General features: G+C 42.1%; 1 protein-coding gene across 3 annotated transcripts in view; it reads right to left on the bottom strand.

The window, feature by feature from the left end:
- pik3r3b (phosphoinositide-3-kinase, regulatory subunit 3b (gamma)) overlaps positions 1-21560 on the bottom strand; it is a 175247-nt gene that overhangs the window by 101859 nt on the left and 51828 nt on the right. For 2 of the 3 annotated variants that reach the window (XM_076082583.1, XM_076082584.1), the window contains exons 3-4: positions 10519-10593; positions 9507-9584 (exon numbers count right to left, since the gene is read on the bottom strand). In XM_076082583.1, the coding sequence (XP_075938698.1) occupies positions 9507-9584; positions 10519-10593 (153 nt within the window). The remainder of the gene's footprint in view (positions 1-9506; positions 9585-10518; positions 10594-21560) is intronic. The other variant, XM_076082582.1, reaches the window with a different exon arrangement.

Here is a 21560-nt window from a genome sequence, read left to right as displayed (position 1 = left end):
GCTACCACGGGGGATGGAGACGGGGATGTTTTTTTGTCATTTTGCTAACAAGTAGGATGCCCACCCCACCTCGTATAGCCTACCGTCTGTAGATATGTACTGTAGCTGTATATCTTAATAGGTTTGAATAGTCTGAAGTCTGCCACCTGTTGACCTAAAACATCCATGATCTACAATTAGCAAATTAGGGACTGAGGGACGCAATTACCTGTGCTGTAATGGTTGATATGTTAAATTCTGAATAATGTATATTTCCAAAGTACTAAGAGAAATACTGTTTTCATTCCATTTATTTTCATTCACTCCAATCATTTCTACTTTTTTTTTTTTTAACGTTGTTAAACTACTGTCACTGAAAGTCCACAAATCCTTCAGATGTGTCAATATACAAACTCTCCAGGAAAGGGATCATGTATAGAGTGACTAAGGGACTTTAAATGTAAAAGTTAATAGTAAAGTTGCTTGTAGTAAATTACAAAGATGCAGTAGAACTGACTCAAATTAAGAAGCCAGCGTGGCCAATGAGAGGATCAGAAAGACGTGGCAAATGCGTCTCCTCAGGGACTTGCTTTGTGATTGTGGGTACCGGCTAAGAGCAGGTTAGAGAACGAGAAGAGAACAGAACAAAGGATGTCCAAAGCTGAACTGCGTGTGTTTAGAACAGACGGTGAAGCCACATGCATTGCTTTAGTCGTTCATGTTACATGGCAACATATGGCAGAGATAAGAACCTGAGAAGGGAGCTGAGCATACAGAGACGAGGCGCAGAGGAGAGAACGTATATACAGGCTATCAAGGCATTTACATAAGACTGTATAAATCCAAACACCCTATTTGCAGACAGTGTGTCAGGTTGTGTGTTGTCACACCAGCACTGTGCAAGAGATGACATCATTGTATGAGATGCTGAGAGCTTGCTCGGTGTTCAGGGAGGAGGAGGAGGAGGAGGAGGACAGTGCTGGAGAGAATTTTCTGTAAGTGCGATGAACATTTCCTAATGTGGTCGACTTAAAAATCTGATGTGTCCTGCGATGTGAATATGATGGCTCTGTTTACCTGAACAGATTCTGGTGCAACCTCATTTTCCACAGGAGTATACGTTTGTTTTTATATTATTGTTAATATTATTCAGGGTTTCGGTGAAAATATCAGGTTGTGATATTATCACAGAGAAACAATGACTCGGTTCTGGATTTGTGCAAACATGTCATCAGATCAATCAGATATCTGCCACTTTGACTCTAAAGGTGCGTTCACAGCAAACGCGCCGCGAATTATTCGCGCGAGTAGATTACATACAAAGTCTATGCACAGACGCGATGAGACTGGAGTGACGCGAATTGGCGATGGCGCGGCTGGCGTGATTGACAGTGAATACAGCTCGATAAAATACACGGAGCTCCTCCGGACTATGTTATGAACCCAGACAAGACGGCGTTTAATTTCCACGCCGTGGACTTCCACAACAAGTACTAAGCAGAAATAGAGGTTATCTTTTCCATGGTTGATGGGCGGAAATAAATGGCGGACAGTTGAACAGCTTCCAGGGCGATAAGCCACGCCCCCTCTCCGGCACGTTTGGCGCGATTCACGCGAATGACCACAAATGGTCCCCGGCCAGTGAACGCGGCGCAAATGACGATTAACGTTTGGTGTGAACACGGCATAACTCAAACATTCTGGTTTTGTTTGATCTTATTGTGACTCCTTTCACCTGTTGCACATTTTATCTTTTTAAGGTTTCCTAAACAAAGACATAAGCCCCCCCCCCCCCCCCCCCCACCCGAGCCCCTAAAAATTGGACAACTCTGCAAAACAATAACATAACGACCAAACAACTATAAAGAGATACAATGCAGCTTCATAGAGACACAAAGAAACCTCAAAATGACCACAAAGCAACTACAAAGAGACGTATATTGATAACAAAGATACTCAAAAGAACCACAAAGAGACACAAAGCAACCACAGAAAGACTCAAAAAGCTCACAAATAAACATAAAACTACAAAGAGACAGAGTAACTACAAAGAGACTCAAAACAACGAAACAGTGTCTGAACAACCATGAAGGCTGTGTGTCTTGCTCCTACACTGGAGAGGTGGTGGGGTTTTGCATGTCTGTGCCTCAGAATACGCCCATGTCTACAACATCTGTCAATGGCATATACTGCACAATATTGTCAAAGTTAGGGAAAAGTTATGGCTACGATTACTCACTTTGGTTTCCTGCATTAAAGTTAGACGAGCACCACGCCTGTCCATCACCACGGCCACCACATATGTATTCTCACAACATAAAGAACACACTGCTTCCTGCATTTTCGCCGCACACTAAATTGTCAAGTGCCAGATTGTCATATATGAACACAATTATTAAGGGATAGAGCTGCATATTTGCAGCTACTGTTCAACTTTACAGACACACACAGACACAGACCAACAAACACACATAGATGCACATCTCTACATCTTGATTTCTGAAAATGAAACCACACAGATGAAGAATAAAAGGCTGCTGAGAGGAGAAGAGACGCTCCCCAGCTGACTGTAAAAACGCCGGCTTCTAATAGGTTATTGACGGGCGCCAGAGGAAGATGATGACATCACCTCCGACCAATAGCATGGCTGCGACTGACAGACGAGAGGAAGGACAGACGTGGAGTACGGAGGGATGGAGATGGAAGAAAAGGATGGAGAGATGGAACGGAGGAGCTCTTTTAATTTGTGTTTTGCTGAACTCAGCGGCTCCTGTCACCGAGGCAGGGAGGGGGAGAAAAGGAACAGTGATGAATGAGTGAATGAAAAAAAAATAAGAAAAAAGGGGAGAGAAAGAGATAGAAGATGAAATGGGAAGAGAGAGGGATAGATTGAGGAGTACATAAAGCAGGAGCAGTGAAATAAAAGATTAGTTAATGGTTGCAGGGCTGCAGATTGTTAGAGTGGTTGTTAGCAGTGAGCAGTTAACGGATTGGATGGGAGGGTGGGACGAAAGGAAGTAAGGCTCCATCTATCTGGTGGATGGAGAGGAGAGCGGGGTGAGACGAGGAGGAGAGGATTCCCATTATGTCTGTTAAAGTTGGAGAAATGATTATAGGCACATAAAAGATTATCGACTGCTTGTGTGGATGAGCGGACTGAGCTGCAGCCTGTCTCTGCATACAGCATGTGTGCGTTTTGTATGTCAGGTTGTGTTGAAGACAAAGTATATTCTGCTACAGTTTGAGCCAACATGAGTCATTGTTTCCAAAACAGAGACCGCCCACTCTGTGCCTGACAAGTAGGCACAGTGTGTGTGTGTGTGTGTGTGTGTGTGTGTGTGTGTATGTGTGTGTGTGTTTGTTAGTACATCCATGTAATCATCATACATATTCTAACTAGGTCAAAGTGTGCAAACAGACACACAAGACACTGACACAAATACACACAAACCCAGCAGTGATGAAAATGCCCATATGGCCACGTAGTCATGCACACACAGGCATGTTTGTGTTTCCATACTTGTGAGGACACTCGTTGACATAATGTATTCTCTAACCCACTAGAACTGATTCTAACTAATTTAAAAAAAAAGGACTTAACCATCGAACAGCCCTTTAATGAAGTGAGGAGGGGACAAAAGGTCTTCACTTTGAAAACTGTCCTCGCTATCTTAAAAATACTTTCCAAATTCCAGTCTCACTTTTCAAAAAAAAATTTCAATTTCCAAAAATCGCCCTCACTACCCAACATGCGCGTGATTTTGATAAACATCTGTACAATAATGTCTCTATTCACTAAAATGTCCTTGCGTTTCAAGAATGTCCTCACAGTGAAAACATTTAAAAAATAAAATAATAATAGAAATAAAATGTTCGTTGTCCTTACATTCCAAAAAAAATTGTCAAAAAACATGTCTTAATTAACTTTCCACAAGTGTTCCAATTTTTCCCAAAATGTTCTGACTTTTGCAGAATGTCACTTCAAAATATTTTTCCAGTCCATAAAATGTCCCCACCGTCTCAAACTCAATCTGGTCCTCACAGAGATAGAAGTGCAATCACACACACACACAGACTTACTGGGCCAGCACACTGAGTGATGTGTGGGCACGACAGAACCAACCAGCTAAAAAAGGCTAGCTATCACCATGGCAACGTCTGGGCCGTGTACCAATCGGAGGTCAACTCGATGAGGTAATGTTCTCGAAAGCTTTCTGAGCATGTGCGACTCACACACACTCTCGCATGCGCACACACACTTTGATGGGATAATACTGTACATAATGCAGCGCACCGACACACAAACACACACACAGATAAATTAGGCAGGATCTGTAAAACATCCTGAGAGCTGCTGTACAATGCAACAACTCCCTGTTACATAACAGTAGTCATAACTCATGCAGCCCAAACACACAACAAAGAGAGACAGAGCACTGCGGCAGCCCTGATACTCTCCCTGCAGAGTGATTGATGTTGCATCACGCTCTAATAATGATCCATCAGACATACCAGACCAGTTCTGCAAAACACTGATACAGGTCATTAATCACAGTACCGCACGTCATTCTACAGGTTAACAAAAGGTGATTATTCATTTTTGTTTATTTTTGGAGGGGACTATTTGACAACGATGCTAAGAGGATTTTGAGAAACTGTCTGTTGAATAAATGCCCAGATGTGTGGATCTCCTGGTCAAACTTTGACCTGTGTAGTTGAAGGCACTTTTAACCCCATCGTACGTGACTTAGAGTGCAGTAATGAAGTCAATGCTCTGATACGGAGGTTACAGCTGATGATAACACCATCCGGACAGACAACCTCGTACTGGAAGCGTTCCCCTCAAGGTAAACACCTTTAGCTCTGTCCGCACGTTTGCCGTAGTCTGTACTGTTTGCGCTGTTAGCACCGTTAGCTACGAGCGGCCATCTTAGGCGTTCTCACGTTGGGAGCCGTTGAGAGGAAAACGAAATGCTCCCAATCTCGTATTGTGCAACGTTAAAGGTGGTGGATTACATTATAATGACACCTCTAGATATAGTTCAGTCCAGCGGAACCATCACTAACCATGACCTCAATGCAATTGAATTAACACCTCTATTACAGTGGGTAAAAAAAAAAAAAAAAAATCACATACTGTTGCTTTGTCAGACCCTTTGGTGTCACTTTCTAATCTGTGAATTCATCAAAAACACTTAGGTTAGGCAACAAAACCCATTACCTAGGATTATAACATCATGGTTGGTGTAAGATAACTACATAAATTACGTAATAAGTACAGAAAAGAAGACAAAAACATCACTAGGTAACTTCAAAATAACTTAACACCGGTCTCCTGGTTGAAAGTCCTTTGTTTGTCTGACCCATTCACCTCTCCTCCCCTTTTCAGTCTTAATGCTACGTCTTCACACATTTTCTCTGAGCGTCTAATAATGGCACGGATGGGTTTACATTACATTTGAAAAGCCCGTTGCATCTCATACAGGCGCTAAAGAAACACCAACATTCACTTGAGGCACCTAACCGGCCGGTTAAGAGGAGAGAGCAGTCAGCGACAGTTTAGATAGTCAACAAAATATGTTGAATCACTTCAACCACGAGAGGTCCTTGATCACACAGTTAGAAATGACCTCAAAACATATATGGCATCAGGGTCCAGTAGAATGCAAGATTAGCCGTGGACAGACAGACAGACGCACACACACACACACACACACACACACACAACCAAATAAATAATCTCCTGGCGGAGGTAATGTCAGATAATGTAGTGCCAGAGCCAAATATCTTGAAAGAAAATAAGTGAAAACCAAGCAAACGCAGCTACAAAATCAGAGGGATCATTTATTAATCCAAGATAATTGCAGTTTTTCTGCTGAAGCAACCGTTGCTTTGAAGCCAGGATAAAGAGACTTTACACACAGCCAGACATTTCTTCTCATTACCTTACATCTCTTCTGCCTGTGCAACTCGAACGGGCAATCTGACAACGAGAAAAGACGACAGCAAAGACAGAGGCATCTATTCTTACTCCTCTTCGCCCTCCTGTTGTCCTTCCTCACATATCCCATGGCATCGGGCCATCCCTCTCTGCCCTCCGACATTCAAACTAAACTTTTCACACATGTCCGCATGTCAGCACAAATCTGCACACAAGCAACCGCTTTCCATACATATTCCATAGGATATGTCCATGCCTATCAGACCGCCTACTCTACATAAAGCCAGTGTGACTGCGGGATGTCAGCGGCCGCATTTCCACCATAACGTGCGTAGCATTTCTCTCATGCCGCAACCTTTCTGTCTCAACATATATGTGGGTTTGCGTGTCAAGGCTGCATGCTAAATTCCTCTGAGTGCCTCCATGTCAGCTCCTTTCAGTCAATTACTTTGAGTTTGTGCATATCTTGGGCCCCGTGCTGACCTCCCACCACTGCCCAAGCAAACCAGGTGTGTGTGTGTGTTTATGTGTTCAATGTGTGTGCATGTCTCTCTACACTAAATCTATTCTTTATGCCCAATAAACTGGATAGGATTTGCAGAGTTGCTGACGTTCCCGGGAGAAAATTGGATGTGCACTGAGAAAAATATCAGTCATAACAATTCCTTTATTTTTTAACGTGGGTCTTATGATCCTGATCTTCTGGATAAAACATTTTAAAGGGAAATGCCACTTTTTCATACGGCCTGGGTCTGATTTTCATAGTTTCAAACATCACTGGTGAAATACAAGTTGACTTTTAAGTCTCCTCCCTCATCACGATGTGAAAGACATCACATTTAGATCAAGGTATCTTTTATGAGCAGACCCTTGGGAATTATCACTAATATCATAATTACTAATGATTATTCTCAAAATAACAGAACTAGATATTTGGATTCCCCTCCCTCTGTTCGTACCTTTGGATCCTTTGAAGTGATGGCAGACTGACAGGTTTGGTGCTTTGTGCAATTTACAGATGTGCTCAGGGAATCAACATCCAAACAGTGTTTGAACTGCTACCACTCACAGCCGCCAACAGGCTGATTATCTGTTGATTCAACTCATTATTTGAGGCATCATACTGACTTGTATTTACATTTTTTTCCGACTGAGGAATCTTTTTTTCTGAACGACTGTAACCGAATGACTGCAGACTGCTGCTGACTGCTCAATAAATCCTGATGAATACCCACTTTGAATTCCGTCAACTCAAACCTGCTCCATTACCTCCGTTACACACGTAAGGCTCAGTTTGTTTTAACAACACGATGTCAATAGAATGCCTCCAAAGCCAAACTGGACCACGGATATTTGTAAAGCACTGTAGAAACTAGCAATCAAAGATACACAGTACCGGCACTTCTACGTTTTACTGTACCGTGACTTTTTCTTGCGCACCGGCACTTCTCACAACCTGCCGGTAATCTTTTCTGCCCTTGAAATGAATCTAAGCGATTCATAATTGTGCGCCTCATTAAGCATGAACCGTCGCACTGCACAGCACCGGGCCATCTATAGCGCTTTAAAAAAAGGTACTCAAAGGCACTTTACATGGTTAAAACAAAAACAATAAAATTACAATACAGACAAAAGAGATGACATGACAGTACCAAGGACAGACTGCTCATTTCTAAATACTATGTGACTTGATGCAGTAGTTTGTTAATGGGAAGCTGTCTCAATTGGTATTCTTCAAACTGTTGCAAACATGGAACCACGATGAACCATCTAAGGGTGCTCTAACTAACCAACTCATTTTGGTTTGGTTAATTTAGGCTGGTGTGAAAGCTGTCAATCTCGAACGGTCCCAGTGCGCTTCATTCTCCCTTGGTGGTCCATGTAGCGCTGATGATGCACCATCACCACCACCACTGAGTGTATGTGTATTTATCTTGGTTGGTTGCAATAAGGCACTGTGAACACAAAATGGACCTGCACTAAAAAGCAGTAAACAGTAAATATTATTTTCCTTGGTCTGAACCAAGTGAGCCGAACTACAGGTATGAGACATTAACATTAACGGTCGTTCATGAATTACTTGAACAAGAGAAAAGTTACTTTAAGGTCTTATTGAACAGCAAGAAACCAACAACAAATCATTACTGTAAGTGGTCATGAACTCCACCAACATTCAAGAGTGAGAATGGAGACAATGGATGAGGCAGCGACGGATGAAATGCCTGCACTAAATAAACCTTTTTCTAAACACTTTCATGCTTTTGTCCCTCCTCCCTCCCTCCCCTCTCTCCCTCCCCTCCCTCCCCTCTCTACTCTCTCCTCCTCAGGGTGGAGTCTGAACTCTGATTTTGTGAGTTCCCCGCCTCGCTCCCAAAAAATAAAGTACGGAGTCAGAGCACTCCCTGGTGGTGCCAAACCTGAACTTCAGCAACTCAAACTTGGCAAACTTTTTTTTTTGTCTGAGCGACTTCGGCTCCATTCAGTCGCAGCAGACCGACACGACCCGGGTCGGTCTCAGCAGGAGTTTGTACTGGTTTGAATACAGAGAGGAGCGCAGGAGATGAGCCTTGGCTGTTCGTGTTGAGCCACTTGTTGCTCCTCCAGTATGTTACTGAGCAGAGAGCCACAGAACTTAATAAACTGTAAGTGTCGCTGCATTTTACTGCATTTCAATGCATCCCATCACTCCAAGGTCTGTCTTTCTTACTGTGAGTTCCATACGTTACAGACCTGTAACACTGCTGGCTTTGTGTCGAAGTTAAATTAAAGGCTTTTTGTTGATCAGACAGTTAATGTAAATGTCCGTTATTCAAACAGGACAGGACAGTTACAGGCAGAGCCACAATAACTACGTGATATTTGGCACCTAGAACATAAAAGTGCGAGGGTATTGAGCTACAACATCGATATGAAGGAACAAGACCGTTCTCTGTTTTCACTGCTTCTGTGATTGTTCTTAAGACTTATTTTGACGCTGAATAACAGTTTATCTCGGTGGCTTAATGAATGACCATTTTGAGAGTAAGGGGCGACGCTGGTGGATGCCCTCATACATTTGGTCATCAGTATTTATTAGGTAGACTACAGAATTCTGCTGCCTAATATACTGTATGTAGTCTGACGACATTTAAGCACAGTTAACAAAAAAGCATTTATCTAACATGCTATTTGTAAACCACTGTGCAGCATATTGATACGGTTAGAGGCTGGCATGGATCAAAGTTAAAAATGGGCGGACACTGTGCATGTGTTTTATTAACCTTGTGCATTGTGTGAACTCACTCCACAATATTTAGTCAGTCTTTAGCCAGTCACTTTAATGCTCACACTGTATGGATCAATTGACCGTCCAGGGCCGGGACGCTCCATGGATTAACACGTTTTATTGCGGGCTCACACTAAACGTAAGCATTGGAACCCCTGGTTAGTTTTGTCACTGTCATTTCCAATTGCAGTAAAGGTTATTCATGCTTGTTTTTTGATGGCATTCAGTTGAGACTTGTGCCGTGTTGGAAGAGTTCCAAATCCTGACATTTGCTTACATTTCTGTCCTTCAATGAATCTGCATATTTCATGGAGTATGTACCTGAGTCCAGAGCCTGCCGCAGGTCTGCGGGTCCACTGGAAGCTGGAGGAACTCGATACAGAGACTCGTTGTTCAAACCTGCAGGAAAAAAAACAGGTAGAGGAAGAGGGAGGAAGTCAGCTGGGTGTTTTCCCTTAGGATACGACAAAAGGATATACAGTAAATCATACTCTACAAGTAATGTTATGTCTGTTATTACAGCTCCAGAATACTGATGCTGAGTAAAATTGGTTTTGTCATACAGTTGACTATCAAATATAAAACTCCACTTTAGAAATGGAATACTGTTGAAGATTTTTCCAAAAGCGAAATGAGAAGATGGATATCAATCCCATGTCTGTGTGTTACATACAGAGCCAGAGTCAGGATGTTATTAGCCTAGCTTAGCATAAAGACTGGAAGCAGGGGGAAACTGGAAGCCGGAATTTCAACAATACACATACAAACACCTCTAAAGCTCACTAATCAACATGCTGTATGTGGTCTGGGCCATCGATAATACAAAATGTAAAAATCACAGTTTGTGGTTTCCGGGGGAGTTACGTTTCCGGGGGAGTTACTATTTCTTCAACAGTATTTCTTCAACAGTAACTGAATGCAACTTCCTGAAACCTGGTCATCACATTGAAGTAACCAGTTTTACCATCGTGTCTGCATAGAGACTAAAACCAAAACATGTGCTCACTGACCGTATCTGACATTCTGCACTACAGTGTAGCCGGAGAGGCTGCACTAGAAGAACTGGGTGGATGGATACGACTACAACTCCCGCTACAGTTGAAAATCGTTGCCTTTACAGTCCTGTCTGCGTGCAAGTTAAACAAACAAGATATAAAATGTTCATTTGTGAGTTTCAGGAGTGTAGATTGTATTTCCCCCGCTTCCACTCTCTATGCTAACCCTGACGTCAGATGTGTACAGTAGTAGTCCTTTAAAAGTAAGTTGAAATTGAATGTTGTTCGTTGAATGAATATGCTGGCTACACATCCGTGTTTCACTTTGTATTTTTCACCGTGTTTCTCTGCAGCTTCGATGAGTCTCCAAACAGCCACAGGAGCCGTTTCAGACAGAAGCTCCGCCTCCATGCCTGAGAGAGAGAGAGAGAGATTATGTTTTATTAATTTCCATAAAACAACTATGATTTTTTTCATTAAAACACCCCCAACTATTTATTTATTAACGATGTACAGTAAAGTCCACAATTAACTTTTAATGTGCCAACTTTATTTTTAGGAAAGAAAATCATTATTTTCTGTGCTGTTTTGCTCCATGAACCGGTTTCTGCACAAGACAAAATGACACTATAGATTTAAAAAGGGCTGAGAGATCATTATGTCAAATGTAAATTAAAATTTCCCTTGAATTTAATTAGTACCAGAAATCAGACAACATTAACATTAACAGGAAAGATGCTTTGCTCTGCCAGTTATTCCACCTGCAAGACCCTGAGCATGTTTTGAGCAATTTCTACAATCCACCCATCTAAACAGTTGAACCAGAGTATTTGTGTGACTGCTGGTTTCCCCTCCAGGGAGCGTGTACTAAAGCCCGAACAACTACTGAACACACACACACACACACACACACACACACACACACACACACACACACACACACACACACACACACACACACACACACACACACACACACACACACACACACACACACACACACACACACACACATTTGCAGTTGGTTTATTTGGAAGACAGTTTCACATGTGAAACTTATTAATAAAACATTAAGCATTAGAGCTGCCAGTAAACTCTATTGCTGTAATTTAAACATGTGGCAGCCCTGAAATGAAAGATATCTGAATGGCTAAACTGGCTCTGGAAATAATCAGATATCTGCATAGATTTCAATATTGTGCATGTGCTGCTGCCTGCAGCTAATTCACTGGAGTGGATGTGAAAAGGTTGAACATGTGGGACTTGATTACAGCCCACAGGCTGCAGCAGCAGCTGTCTTAACATCCACTATTGGGAATCAATTAGAAGAGAGAAATCCCCAATTAAAGATTTACATACAAAGCGCCGAGCCAATGTAGGATACATTATGATGGTGGAGAACAGAGAAGGTGTTGAGGTGATGGAGGTATGAACAAACCCAGTTCCAGTTTCACAAGCACACTTTCACCACATGGTTGTATTTTCACTGTGGGAAGTCAAGTACACAACATGACCTGGTATTGAAGTGGTTTGACTTTGAGAAAACATTGGTTCCAAGTCTATGACAAAAAAAAATAGCCTTGTTCACCCCTCCAAAATATGAAATCCTTTTTAGCACTCTGACCTTAAAGAGAACCAAACACTGACTCTTGGGCACCAACATTTTAAAAAACATCAGCATAAGTCACAAATTGTGAACTCAAGAGCAATCATGATTTTCCCTTCATCAGGCTTTTCATCTACAAGTAGAGTGGCGGTCGGGGGCGACGCACGGGTCAAACAAATACTGCTGTTCCTGTCATATGTGGAACCAAAAGTCCACAGTGAACTGGAGTACTTTTGTTACCTAACTTGCATACTTATTTCAACCCAAACCAAGATCTTTTACTGGACCTAACAAAGTAGTTTTTTTGTTTCAATCCACAAAGTATGTATCACATGGTAGGCACTTCTTATAAATGCATTAGCTTTAGAATAAAGAAACGGCCCCCTATGGGACCTTATTTTGGAAATAAATTGTACATCCCGGTAAGAAACACACAGGTATCCTAGCTTCAGTGAGAGATGTCACTTATGCAACCTTTGGGTGTGTAATCATTCTCATAACATATATTTAAAGTCTTATACTTTAACAGTTGTACGACAAAATGCAACTTTCTTGAGGTGCGAAATTACCTTTTAGATTGACAAACATCAAATGTGTAATTGATTGCAAAATTCAAACGGGATCAAACTATTATTTGTCTCTCGCCGTTAACTACCGTACATATTATTTCCGAAATAAGGTCCCACGGTGGTCCATCGGAAAGGGGCAGGACTGTGCCTCTCTATAATACTTATAACCACTGATGAAGCTCATTCAATCTGCTGATGACATTCAAAATGGGTTGAACAGAAGCAAAGAGAGAACAGGACATCGTCTGCATAGAGGGAGTCCTTCAGACATCTTGTTTGGTCCTGTACATTCTACAGTATGAATGAACAATGGACGGAGTTATCTGTACTACAATGTCTCACAAGGTAAATTTAGCATAATATTCGTTTTCACAGCACTATTTGTCCAACACGTTGTGCTCTCAGTATAAAATACAGTTTTAATTCACTAGTTCCAATCTCTTGCATTAGAAAGCAGTTGAGCTACTGACAATTCAACTCAAGCCTACCAGGAAAGTGAGGGGCCTTCCCTTTGAGCCGCAGAAAGTAGGGCTGCAACTAACAAGTATTTTCATCATCGATTAATCAGACAATTAATTGGTTTATATTTGGTCAGAAAATAAAAAAGGTGCCCATCACCATCATCAGAGCCCAAGATGATCTTCAGAGTCCTTAGTTGGTCTAAACCAGTGTTTTTCAACCTTTTCTGAGCCGCGGCACATTTTTTACATTAAAAAGATCCAGCGGCACACCAACAACCAAAAACGTTACAAAATGACACCTTTTAGCATAATACAGCATATATGCAGGGGTGTCAAACTCAATCCCAGAGACGGCCAAAATAAGAAATTGGGACCACATTGAGGGCCAAATAGAGTCACCATTTAATAAACAGGATAGAAGGGATATTGGACAAAGTGCAAAAAGAATACATGTTTATGTTTAGCATACCAGAGCCAGATGTTTGGCATCTTTTCTTGCTCCACAGGTGCTCTTTCCTCATCAACTGCAAACGGATTGCTAAGCAGTTCAAATTTACATTTCTGAGCTGCAAAGTCGGCAAATCGCCGAGTGATCTCTGTGCCAAGTGCACCCAGTTTATCAGCAAAATGCGCAGTCGGAAACACAGCGGTGGAGAATTTTACTGCCTCACACATGTCTGTGATCATATGTCCCCGTCCCTGAAGCTGGAGGTTTAGCACAGTGAGATGCTTCGTTATGTTGCACATAAAGCCAGCTCACATCGCCACTTTTCGTCCCGGAGCTCTGTGGTGTGGCGGGCCAGTTATCATAAACATATGATATTTTCTGGCGGGCCGTTGTACCGAGGGCCGGATATATGTCTCTAAATGTGTTGATCCTTACGAGGCTTTTCATCTGGGTTATTTTGTCCAGGGCCCAGTTCAGAGTCTGCATTTTTCCTTTTCAAATATTTCTCCATCGCTGTTCGTCTTGTCACCACAACTTCTCCCGCGCGTCATTTCATTCTACTGTCCGACATTAACACATCATTATTGCGCTACCTAATGCCACCCACTGGCATGGAAGAGTATTTATTACTTAGCCAGCCATTATATTGCAGCTCAGACGCTCAACAATGGCAAAGTATTTGAAACAACTAAATAATATTGGACTCATTAAGTGAAATTGGACATTTTCCCACGGCACACCTGACGATCTCTCACGGCACAGCGGTTGAAAATCACTGGTCTAAACAACAGTCCGAAACACAGAGGTTACTATCCGACATGAAAAGCAGTAAACCACATTGGAGAATTTGGAACCAGCACATTTTTTGCGAGAAAAAAATGCTAAATATCAAAATAGTTACATTTATTTTTTGTGACTAATTAATCAACTAATTGTATCCACTCTAGTTGGAAAGCGTTTTTCATGTGAAACATTGGTTGTGTGTATATATATATATATATATATATATATATATCAAAAAATGAACTTTTTTGATATATACCAAATATATATATATCAAAAAAGTTCATTTTATTCATTGTGCGCACGCACACACGCACGCACACGCACACACATTAATCTTTTGTTGAGGAAACAACAAACACATATCTGCTGCTTTTACAGGTGTACCGACCTGTATCTGCTGTACCGACTGCGTATTGTATCCGGAGTGTGTGTGTCTGTGTGCGTGCGTGCATGTGTGTGAGCAACGAGAAGAGGCAGAGGAAATTCCAGAGATAAAGGTCGTTAAATGTACAGTGCTTCCATTAACGTCACTGTCACAACCTCTCACAGAGGCAATATCTCACCCCGAGGAGAGAAAGGAAGAGAGGACAATTGAAAAGACGAAGGGAAAAAAAGACAAGAGGATGTGACGAAGAAGGCAAGGAGATGTAGAGAAGAAAAAAAAGACAGGAGATGAAAATTAAAAGAGGAAGAGAAAAGAATAAGGGCAAAAGAGAAGAGGACAAAATATGAAAAGAAGAGGACAAACGGACAATAAGAGACAAAGGTGAAGAATGTGAAAAGGGAGACATAAGAGGAGAAGAGATAAGGGGTCTAAAGCCATGAGGACAAAATAAGAGAACAAAGAGAGAAGAGAGGAATACACCAAAGAAGGGGACAAAAGAAAGTGAAGAAGAGGACAATGGAGAAGAGAAGTTCGATGAAAAGAAAGAGCAACATTGAAGGGGACAAAAAGAACAGAGGAGATGAGGAGGACAAAACAGAAGAGGAGAAAATAAAGGAGGGCAAAGGACAAAAAGTGAATAAGACGACAATACTTCAGAGGACATAAAAAAAGAGGAGAACAAAGACTGAATAGTACAAGACAAGAAAACAAGAGAAGGAAGGGGCAATAGAGAAGAGGACAACAGAGAAATACATAAAAGAGAAAAGACAAGGGCAGGAGAGAAGAGAAGAAAACAACAGAGATTAGATAAAGACAAAAGTGAAGAGGACAGAAACAAAACAAAAAGAGTAAAAAGAAGAGAAAAGGAGGGACAATCGAGAAGACATGGACCAAAACAAAGTGAAAGAAGAAGGAAAACGACAAAGGTGATGAGAAAGGAAGAGGGCAACATAGAAGGAAAGAAGGGAAGACAAAAGCAAAGAGGACGCAAAAAATAGAAAAGAAAAGAGAAGACAGAAAAGAGAAATTAAAAGAATAGAACAAAGGAAAAGAGAGGGAAGGAAGAAGACAACGCAGAAAAGAGGGTATACAAAAGAGAGGAGAAGAAGACAGAGGAGAGGAGATAGGAGAGGAAAGAGGAGCTGCAGATAAGGAACAATGAAGCTGAGCACTCCTTCAGCTCTGCAGCACATCAGCCTCCTACCAGCTCCGATAGACGACGTATGGAGCTGCACACAAAGGCACCAACACCAACACATTACCACGCCAACACGCACGTATGCAACACATTCACATAAAAACAGGCGGACACACTCCCATAAACATGCAGTAAAGACTGTGCATTCACAGCTGTGGCTGTGAGAGACAAAGAGAGGGAAATACACAGCGTGTGTGTGTTTGTCCTCCGTCACTGAGGTGTACCGTCATTAAAACATGCTCCATTGCATTACACTGCATAGACCCTATACTGCACTGGCATACACACATTCCACTACTCGCTGTCGTTCCATTCCTGCTACATGAACACAAAGAGACGGAAACTCAAATGAAGACAGACAGACACACACACATCTGTGTTCCCCCTGCGGACAGCTGTGGTCTCCGATCAGCAGTGTTTGAAAATGATTTATTGATCAGATGAGTTGGCATTATGAAGTAGACACTGAACCACTGCTCTTTTCAATATAAACTAATACACACACACACACACACACACACACACACTTGCAGAAAAACCTGAGCACCAAGATAAGAGAGCAGAGTTATAGATTGAGATGTCTGCATTACATAGATGTAACGTATATGGTGCCTCTGGGGCTCTGCAGATCATATGTTAGGATATTCTCTTGATGAATAATACATCACATTTAGGTAAAATACTTAAACACAGGGTATGAAAGAGGGAATTAATTTATTCTTTATGTTCACGGGAGATTATAAGAAAGTTTAATCTTCATCTGGAGTCCCTCTGCAGAGGTTTTGAAGTCTCTGATCTTTCCCCTTTTCCTCCATCAGTCGGGGGGGGGGGTCTGCAGCAGGCAGGGTTCATTCCTGCAGTAGCATGGAGTGACAGCAGGGGGCAGCTGACTCCAGCCCTGACTGGACAGCACTGTGGCCTTTTATCTGAAAGCTTCTGCAGAGGGACATCCTATTCAGCAGTGAAGGGTTCACTTCTGCCATTTCAGGAGGAGAGAAAAAATATATATGTTCCCATAAAATTACAAATTACTGAAAGGAGTCGAGATCTGCTGCCAGAATTTGACCCAAAGGTAAACCCACTGACTTGTGTATACACAGAAATGATATATGCATGTACATGAGAACTCTTTTCAAGTACAGAGGGATTATTATTAAGTACGGAAATACTACCACTTTAGTCCTTTGTTATTCCTTCTTTATTACATCTAGTCTCATCTGAGTCCTGCGGTCCGTACTGCACCAAGGCTGTTTTACCACTGGGTGAACATTTTGTCTCAGCCTTAAATTTGTATTAATTTTACCTATGAAATTATCGGGATAAGTGGACATTAACAACTTTACAGGAAGTGTTCATGGACAGTACAGAAGTATCGAGGACAGGAATTGTTAGGATTATTGCAAGGATTATTCTTTTCACCCCCCCCTCCCCTCCTTCTCTTGAAGGAATGCCAATTCTCTCTGGATTTCGGCTGCTCTGCCACAGCATTAAGCGTGAGATGAGGTGGAGAGCTGAGGTGACCTGCAGACAGCTGGAGCGTGACGACCGTATCCCGTTACCAATGTGAAGGCTTGAAATGACAATCTCCTCTTTACCGCTGCTCATATAGGGCCTTTCCCCTTCCTCCTCTTCCCCCTCCCCCCCCTGCCTGCCAGTCGCTCGACTGTTCTTTGTTTCTTCTCCACTGTTCTCCAGCCTCTCTTCTTCTTTTCGGCTCTACACCAGAGCAGATGCAATTATTTTTGAGGCCTTAAATACCAAAGTTAGAGGAAAACGAGAAGTTCTTCTTCAGTTTGTAGATAAGGCAAAGATAACTACGGATGCCTTCCATCTTGCAAATGCACATGTTGAATTTTACACTTGTGTTTACTTGTTAGACCACCTTGCTCCATGCTCCTATTTGGTGCAGAGATTACATTTCACAGTAGTTTAAAAAACAATTGAGAGCTAGTTTAAGTACTCTGAGTGTATTGGCATGCGAGGTACATGGACCTAACCCAACATCACCAGTCCAAATCATAAATGTTCATTTTATTGATTTCCAAGGGGCGTAGTCCAAAAGGCCTTTGGACATACCGTATTTTCCGCACTATAAGGCGCACTTAAAAGCCTTTAATTTTCTCAAAAAACGACAGTGCGCCTTGTAATCCGGAGCGCCTTATATATGGATCAATTGGTTAATTGGTTGATCCATACTGGTTGTACACGGCGCTCTGTCAAAATGTTTCAGTACGACTGGTAAACTACAAAGCCGCACCGCGGTAAACACCGGTACTGTGCTTACTCCTGGTCCAACACCACTTGTGTGTATAAAGACCCCAAAATGGCACCTTTCAAGAGACACGCTTACGACGCTATTCTATTCTATGCGCCTTATAATCCGGTGCGCCCTATATATAAAAACAGTTCTAAAATAGGCCATTCATTGAAGGTGCGCCTTATAATCCGGTGCGCTTTATAGTGCGGAAAATACGGTAATTGGATGGACTTACAACCAATTAGAGCAACTAAACATGACGTATAGCTAAACGACAGGAAATCGCAAACAGACCTCGTGTGTCCTTGCAGAGATGAGATGGTGTGGCATCTGTACAAGCGTTGCTGTTTTCCACATCAGAATTTGAAGATAAAAGGTGTTTTTTTACTGGCAAATCTGCAAGCTCATGTTTCTATTTGCTCCGGCGATGCGATGCTACGAGATAGCGGCTACGAGATAGCGGCTACAACAGAAACATTTCCACAACAGCTGCGTTGGTTAAACGGTGGGAATGGCCCGTCAGATCTCACGTTGTTGGAAGTCTGTCCAAAGCGGAGGGGCACCAGATGCATCTGCCAGAGCAATTAAAACAGGAGCTCGCAGATTCATCTGGTTCCCAGGCAAACATGGACCCTCAGCAGGTCCAACATTTGCTGTCAAGGATCAACAAGTGGAATCCAAAAATCTTGCATTTTTTTAAATGGTCAGCTTACAGAAAGAAAAAGAAAATAAATTGATTTTACCACTTAACCTCAGCCGTACGCCGTAAAGACTTTAACTGCATCTGAAACTTCTGCAACCCCAATACAATGAAGTTAAGCAGCTCAAAAAACTCAACAGCCGTTACACACCGCCGTTCCTGTGAAAAGCTTTCACCTCTAAAAAACAAAAAGTGCTGCTAGCTTTGCCTGCTCATCCCAGTTGGTCCAAACAGCCTGATGTCTCTCCCTCATGTGTGTTGAATCTTAAACAGCGTGCAGCGAAGACCCTCTGCGGTGGCGACATTAGCAGCTAAGCCACCATAAAAAGCCCGGTGAAACCTTGATCCTCCATCTCCTCCTGGCCCAAATCTCCCATGGCAACCTCCTACTCTGAGGAAACCCCGCTTCTCTGCTCCCCAGGGGCCCTGACAGACATGAGCGTGCCTACTGCACGTGCACACACACACACTGACACAGACGGATACACGCATACGCATACATTAGCATACACATAAGCTCATATGTGGGCCTGGACACTGCCTTTGTCACCAAATTCAAAAGGCAGATTTACATTCGGGAAGCGGCAACAGTCGGACACAAGCTAAATGCTATAGATGGTGTCTCGCACACAAACGTCATTTGTCTTGGTTTGTGACCACACGCACGGCCGTGTTACCCTACACATACTCAATGTACATCCTAAATGCACATTACATCCGTCTTCCAGGCTGCGAGGCGTCATTTCCACGTTTGATGTGAGGTTCCATCAGTGCTAAAAATACGTTGATGCATGCATTTATTTCACTTTCCATTGCCTTGACTTTGGAAATCACGTCTGTTTCACGTCAAAACATTTCAGAGCTTTTGGTTTAGTTTAAGAACTTTACTTTTCATTGTCTTTTTTTCTTGTCTGGCTTTCTTTGCTTCATCGCTTGGAATGAATCTGTCACATTGAATGTGCATGGCCTTACGTTTGCATCCTTTGTGCATGAGAGATACACATGCAATGGGTGGAAAAATATGATAAAACCATGCATAGAAACACAGTTGTTTAGCATTGCTAGTTGTAAAAAAAAAACTCCTGCGGTGCCTTTAATTGTGCATCGTAAACAAATGAAGTCAATGAACCCTTTCAGCTGCATTTTCATTGAAATAAGTAGCTGGATGGCTGCACCGAAACACATTCAATAATCTAAGAGACCTTTTTTTCCTCTGGAAAACAGACTGCAGCAATGTAAGATATGGACAACGTGTAAATGAAAAACTGACCAGTGATTCAGGTTCATCCTTTAGAGGGGAAGCCTCCAATAAAGTGTCGGACTTTGACTTTGGGGATCAATGCTGATTTCTGTCTCCTATCAACAGTCAGTGTTGGTTTCTTCCCTCAAGTCCCTTCAAACGCTTAAGAAGAAACTGCCCCTCTGAGCACAGAAAATCAATCTGTCAGAGAAAACATTTTTGTCACATTTATATTTCTTTGGTCAAAGTTTTTTTGCTTTGTGAAAATGCAGTTGTAAGCGGAGACCTGACGCCCTGAGCCAGCGTGCTTCAAGGAGACATTGACACAAGAGAGGCAAAAGCAAGAACCTTTTGATTTGACCTTTTTCTAATATTTAGTTTTGTTCTCTTCTCCTAGACATTAAATATGTAACGGCCCTATCTTTTTTACTTAAACTTAAACGACATCTATTCTGTCTCTCATTACGTCTTCCACTAAATAATAGTAAAGCAGTTAATCACTGCATGCATGTGGTTAAAAGCCGACTGAATGTTGACCCTCTTATTTAGTCTGACACTCTGTGACAGGCAGGGACCCTACAGAGCCCCTCCAATTCATCCTCTTCTTTCCTTCCTCTCATTCATCATCTCTGATAGATCCCCCGCCTCCTGCTCATCACACTGGCACCAAACAACATTCTGCTCAACAGGGTCTTGAATACATTATTAATGGCACTTGTTAGGACATGCCACAGGCTTCGCATTCATCGTCTAACAGACTTTTCCCACAGCAAAGTTACTTTGTCTGCTGGGCAGGTAATGTACAGTGGCTTTATCAACAGCTGCCCTGACCCTAACCCTGGAAACACTGAGCCTGAACCAGACAGGACATGTGGCAGAAAACCAAAACAATTAGCTATAAGGGGCTAAAAGGCACTGTAGAGGTATACAAAAAAAAGAGCTTTTCTTCTTACATGCAATCACATGTAAGAAACAACAAAAGGTTTGTTTTAGAGGGTCAGCTCTCGCCATTAAATATTAAACTCATTTCACATTTCAAACACCAGCCAGTGCAGGTTCGTTCTACTCCTTCCCAAATGAGACTTTCTACAGGTGATTCTTTACAGCATCATCACCATGTCCTGCCTGCACACCTCATCGGAACTCACATTGCGCCTCAATCACCCAGATGTTCTCGGAGGTAAACACCCCACCAGTCCAAAAAAAACGGCCTTAGACTCTAGGGCTGTGTGCACAAAGGAAATCGAAAAAGCAGTTGAGACAATAATGGCCAAACAAGGTCTAAGGAGGGTGGAGAATCTTTTGAATAGTCTTCAATAGCTCTGAAGTGGAGGTACTTCTGCAGGAAGTGAAGGCCAAACGAGCGGTCATCTTAGTAGCGCTGGTAGTGCAAAAATAAATAAATAACAGACTAATGCACAGAATGCTATTACTGATGAAGTCAACATTAAGATGACGTAAAAGAAATAAAACGGTTCGAGTCAGAAGCATCCGGGTTTACCACCAAAAAGATAAGAGTTAACAGATAAATCATAACGATGCAAAGTAACTAAAGAAATGAACTCAATTATGAGATTTGCACTAAAATCTACAATTCTGGATTCTGGTAATCAGACGCAGGCAAGTTCAAACCCACAGAGAGCTAAGGTTCAACAGTGCCGATGAACAGTGAGTCATTCCTCAAGATTATGGTGAGTTAGTCCCTTTATTTTGTTGACATTAATGAGTGT

Source organism: Anarhichas minor, unplaced genomic scaffold (assembly GCF_050575085.1).
Source record: "Anarhichas minor isolate MPS153535 unplaced genomic scaffold, ASM5057508v1 ptg000096l, whole genome shotgun sequence".
NCBI lineage: Eukaryota > Metazoa > Chordata > Actinopteri > Perciformes > Anarhichadidae > Anarhichas > Anarhichas minor.
Note: the sequence above shows the minus strand (reverse complement) of the source record. Positions and strands in the feature narration are given on the sequence as shown.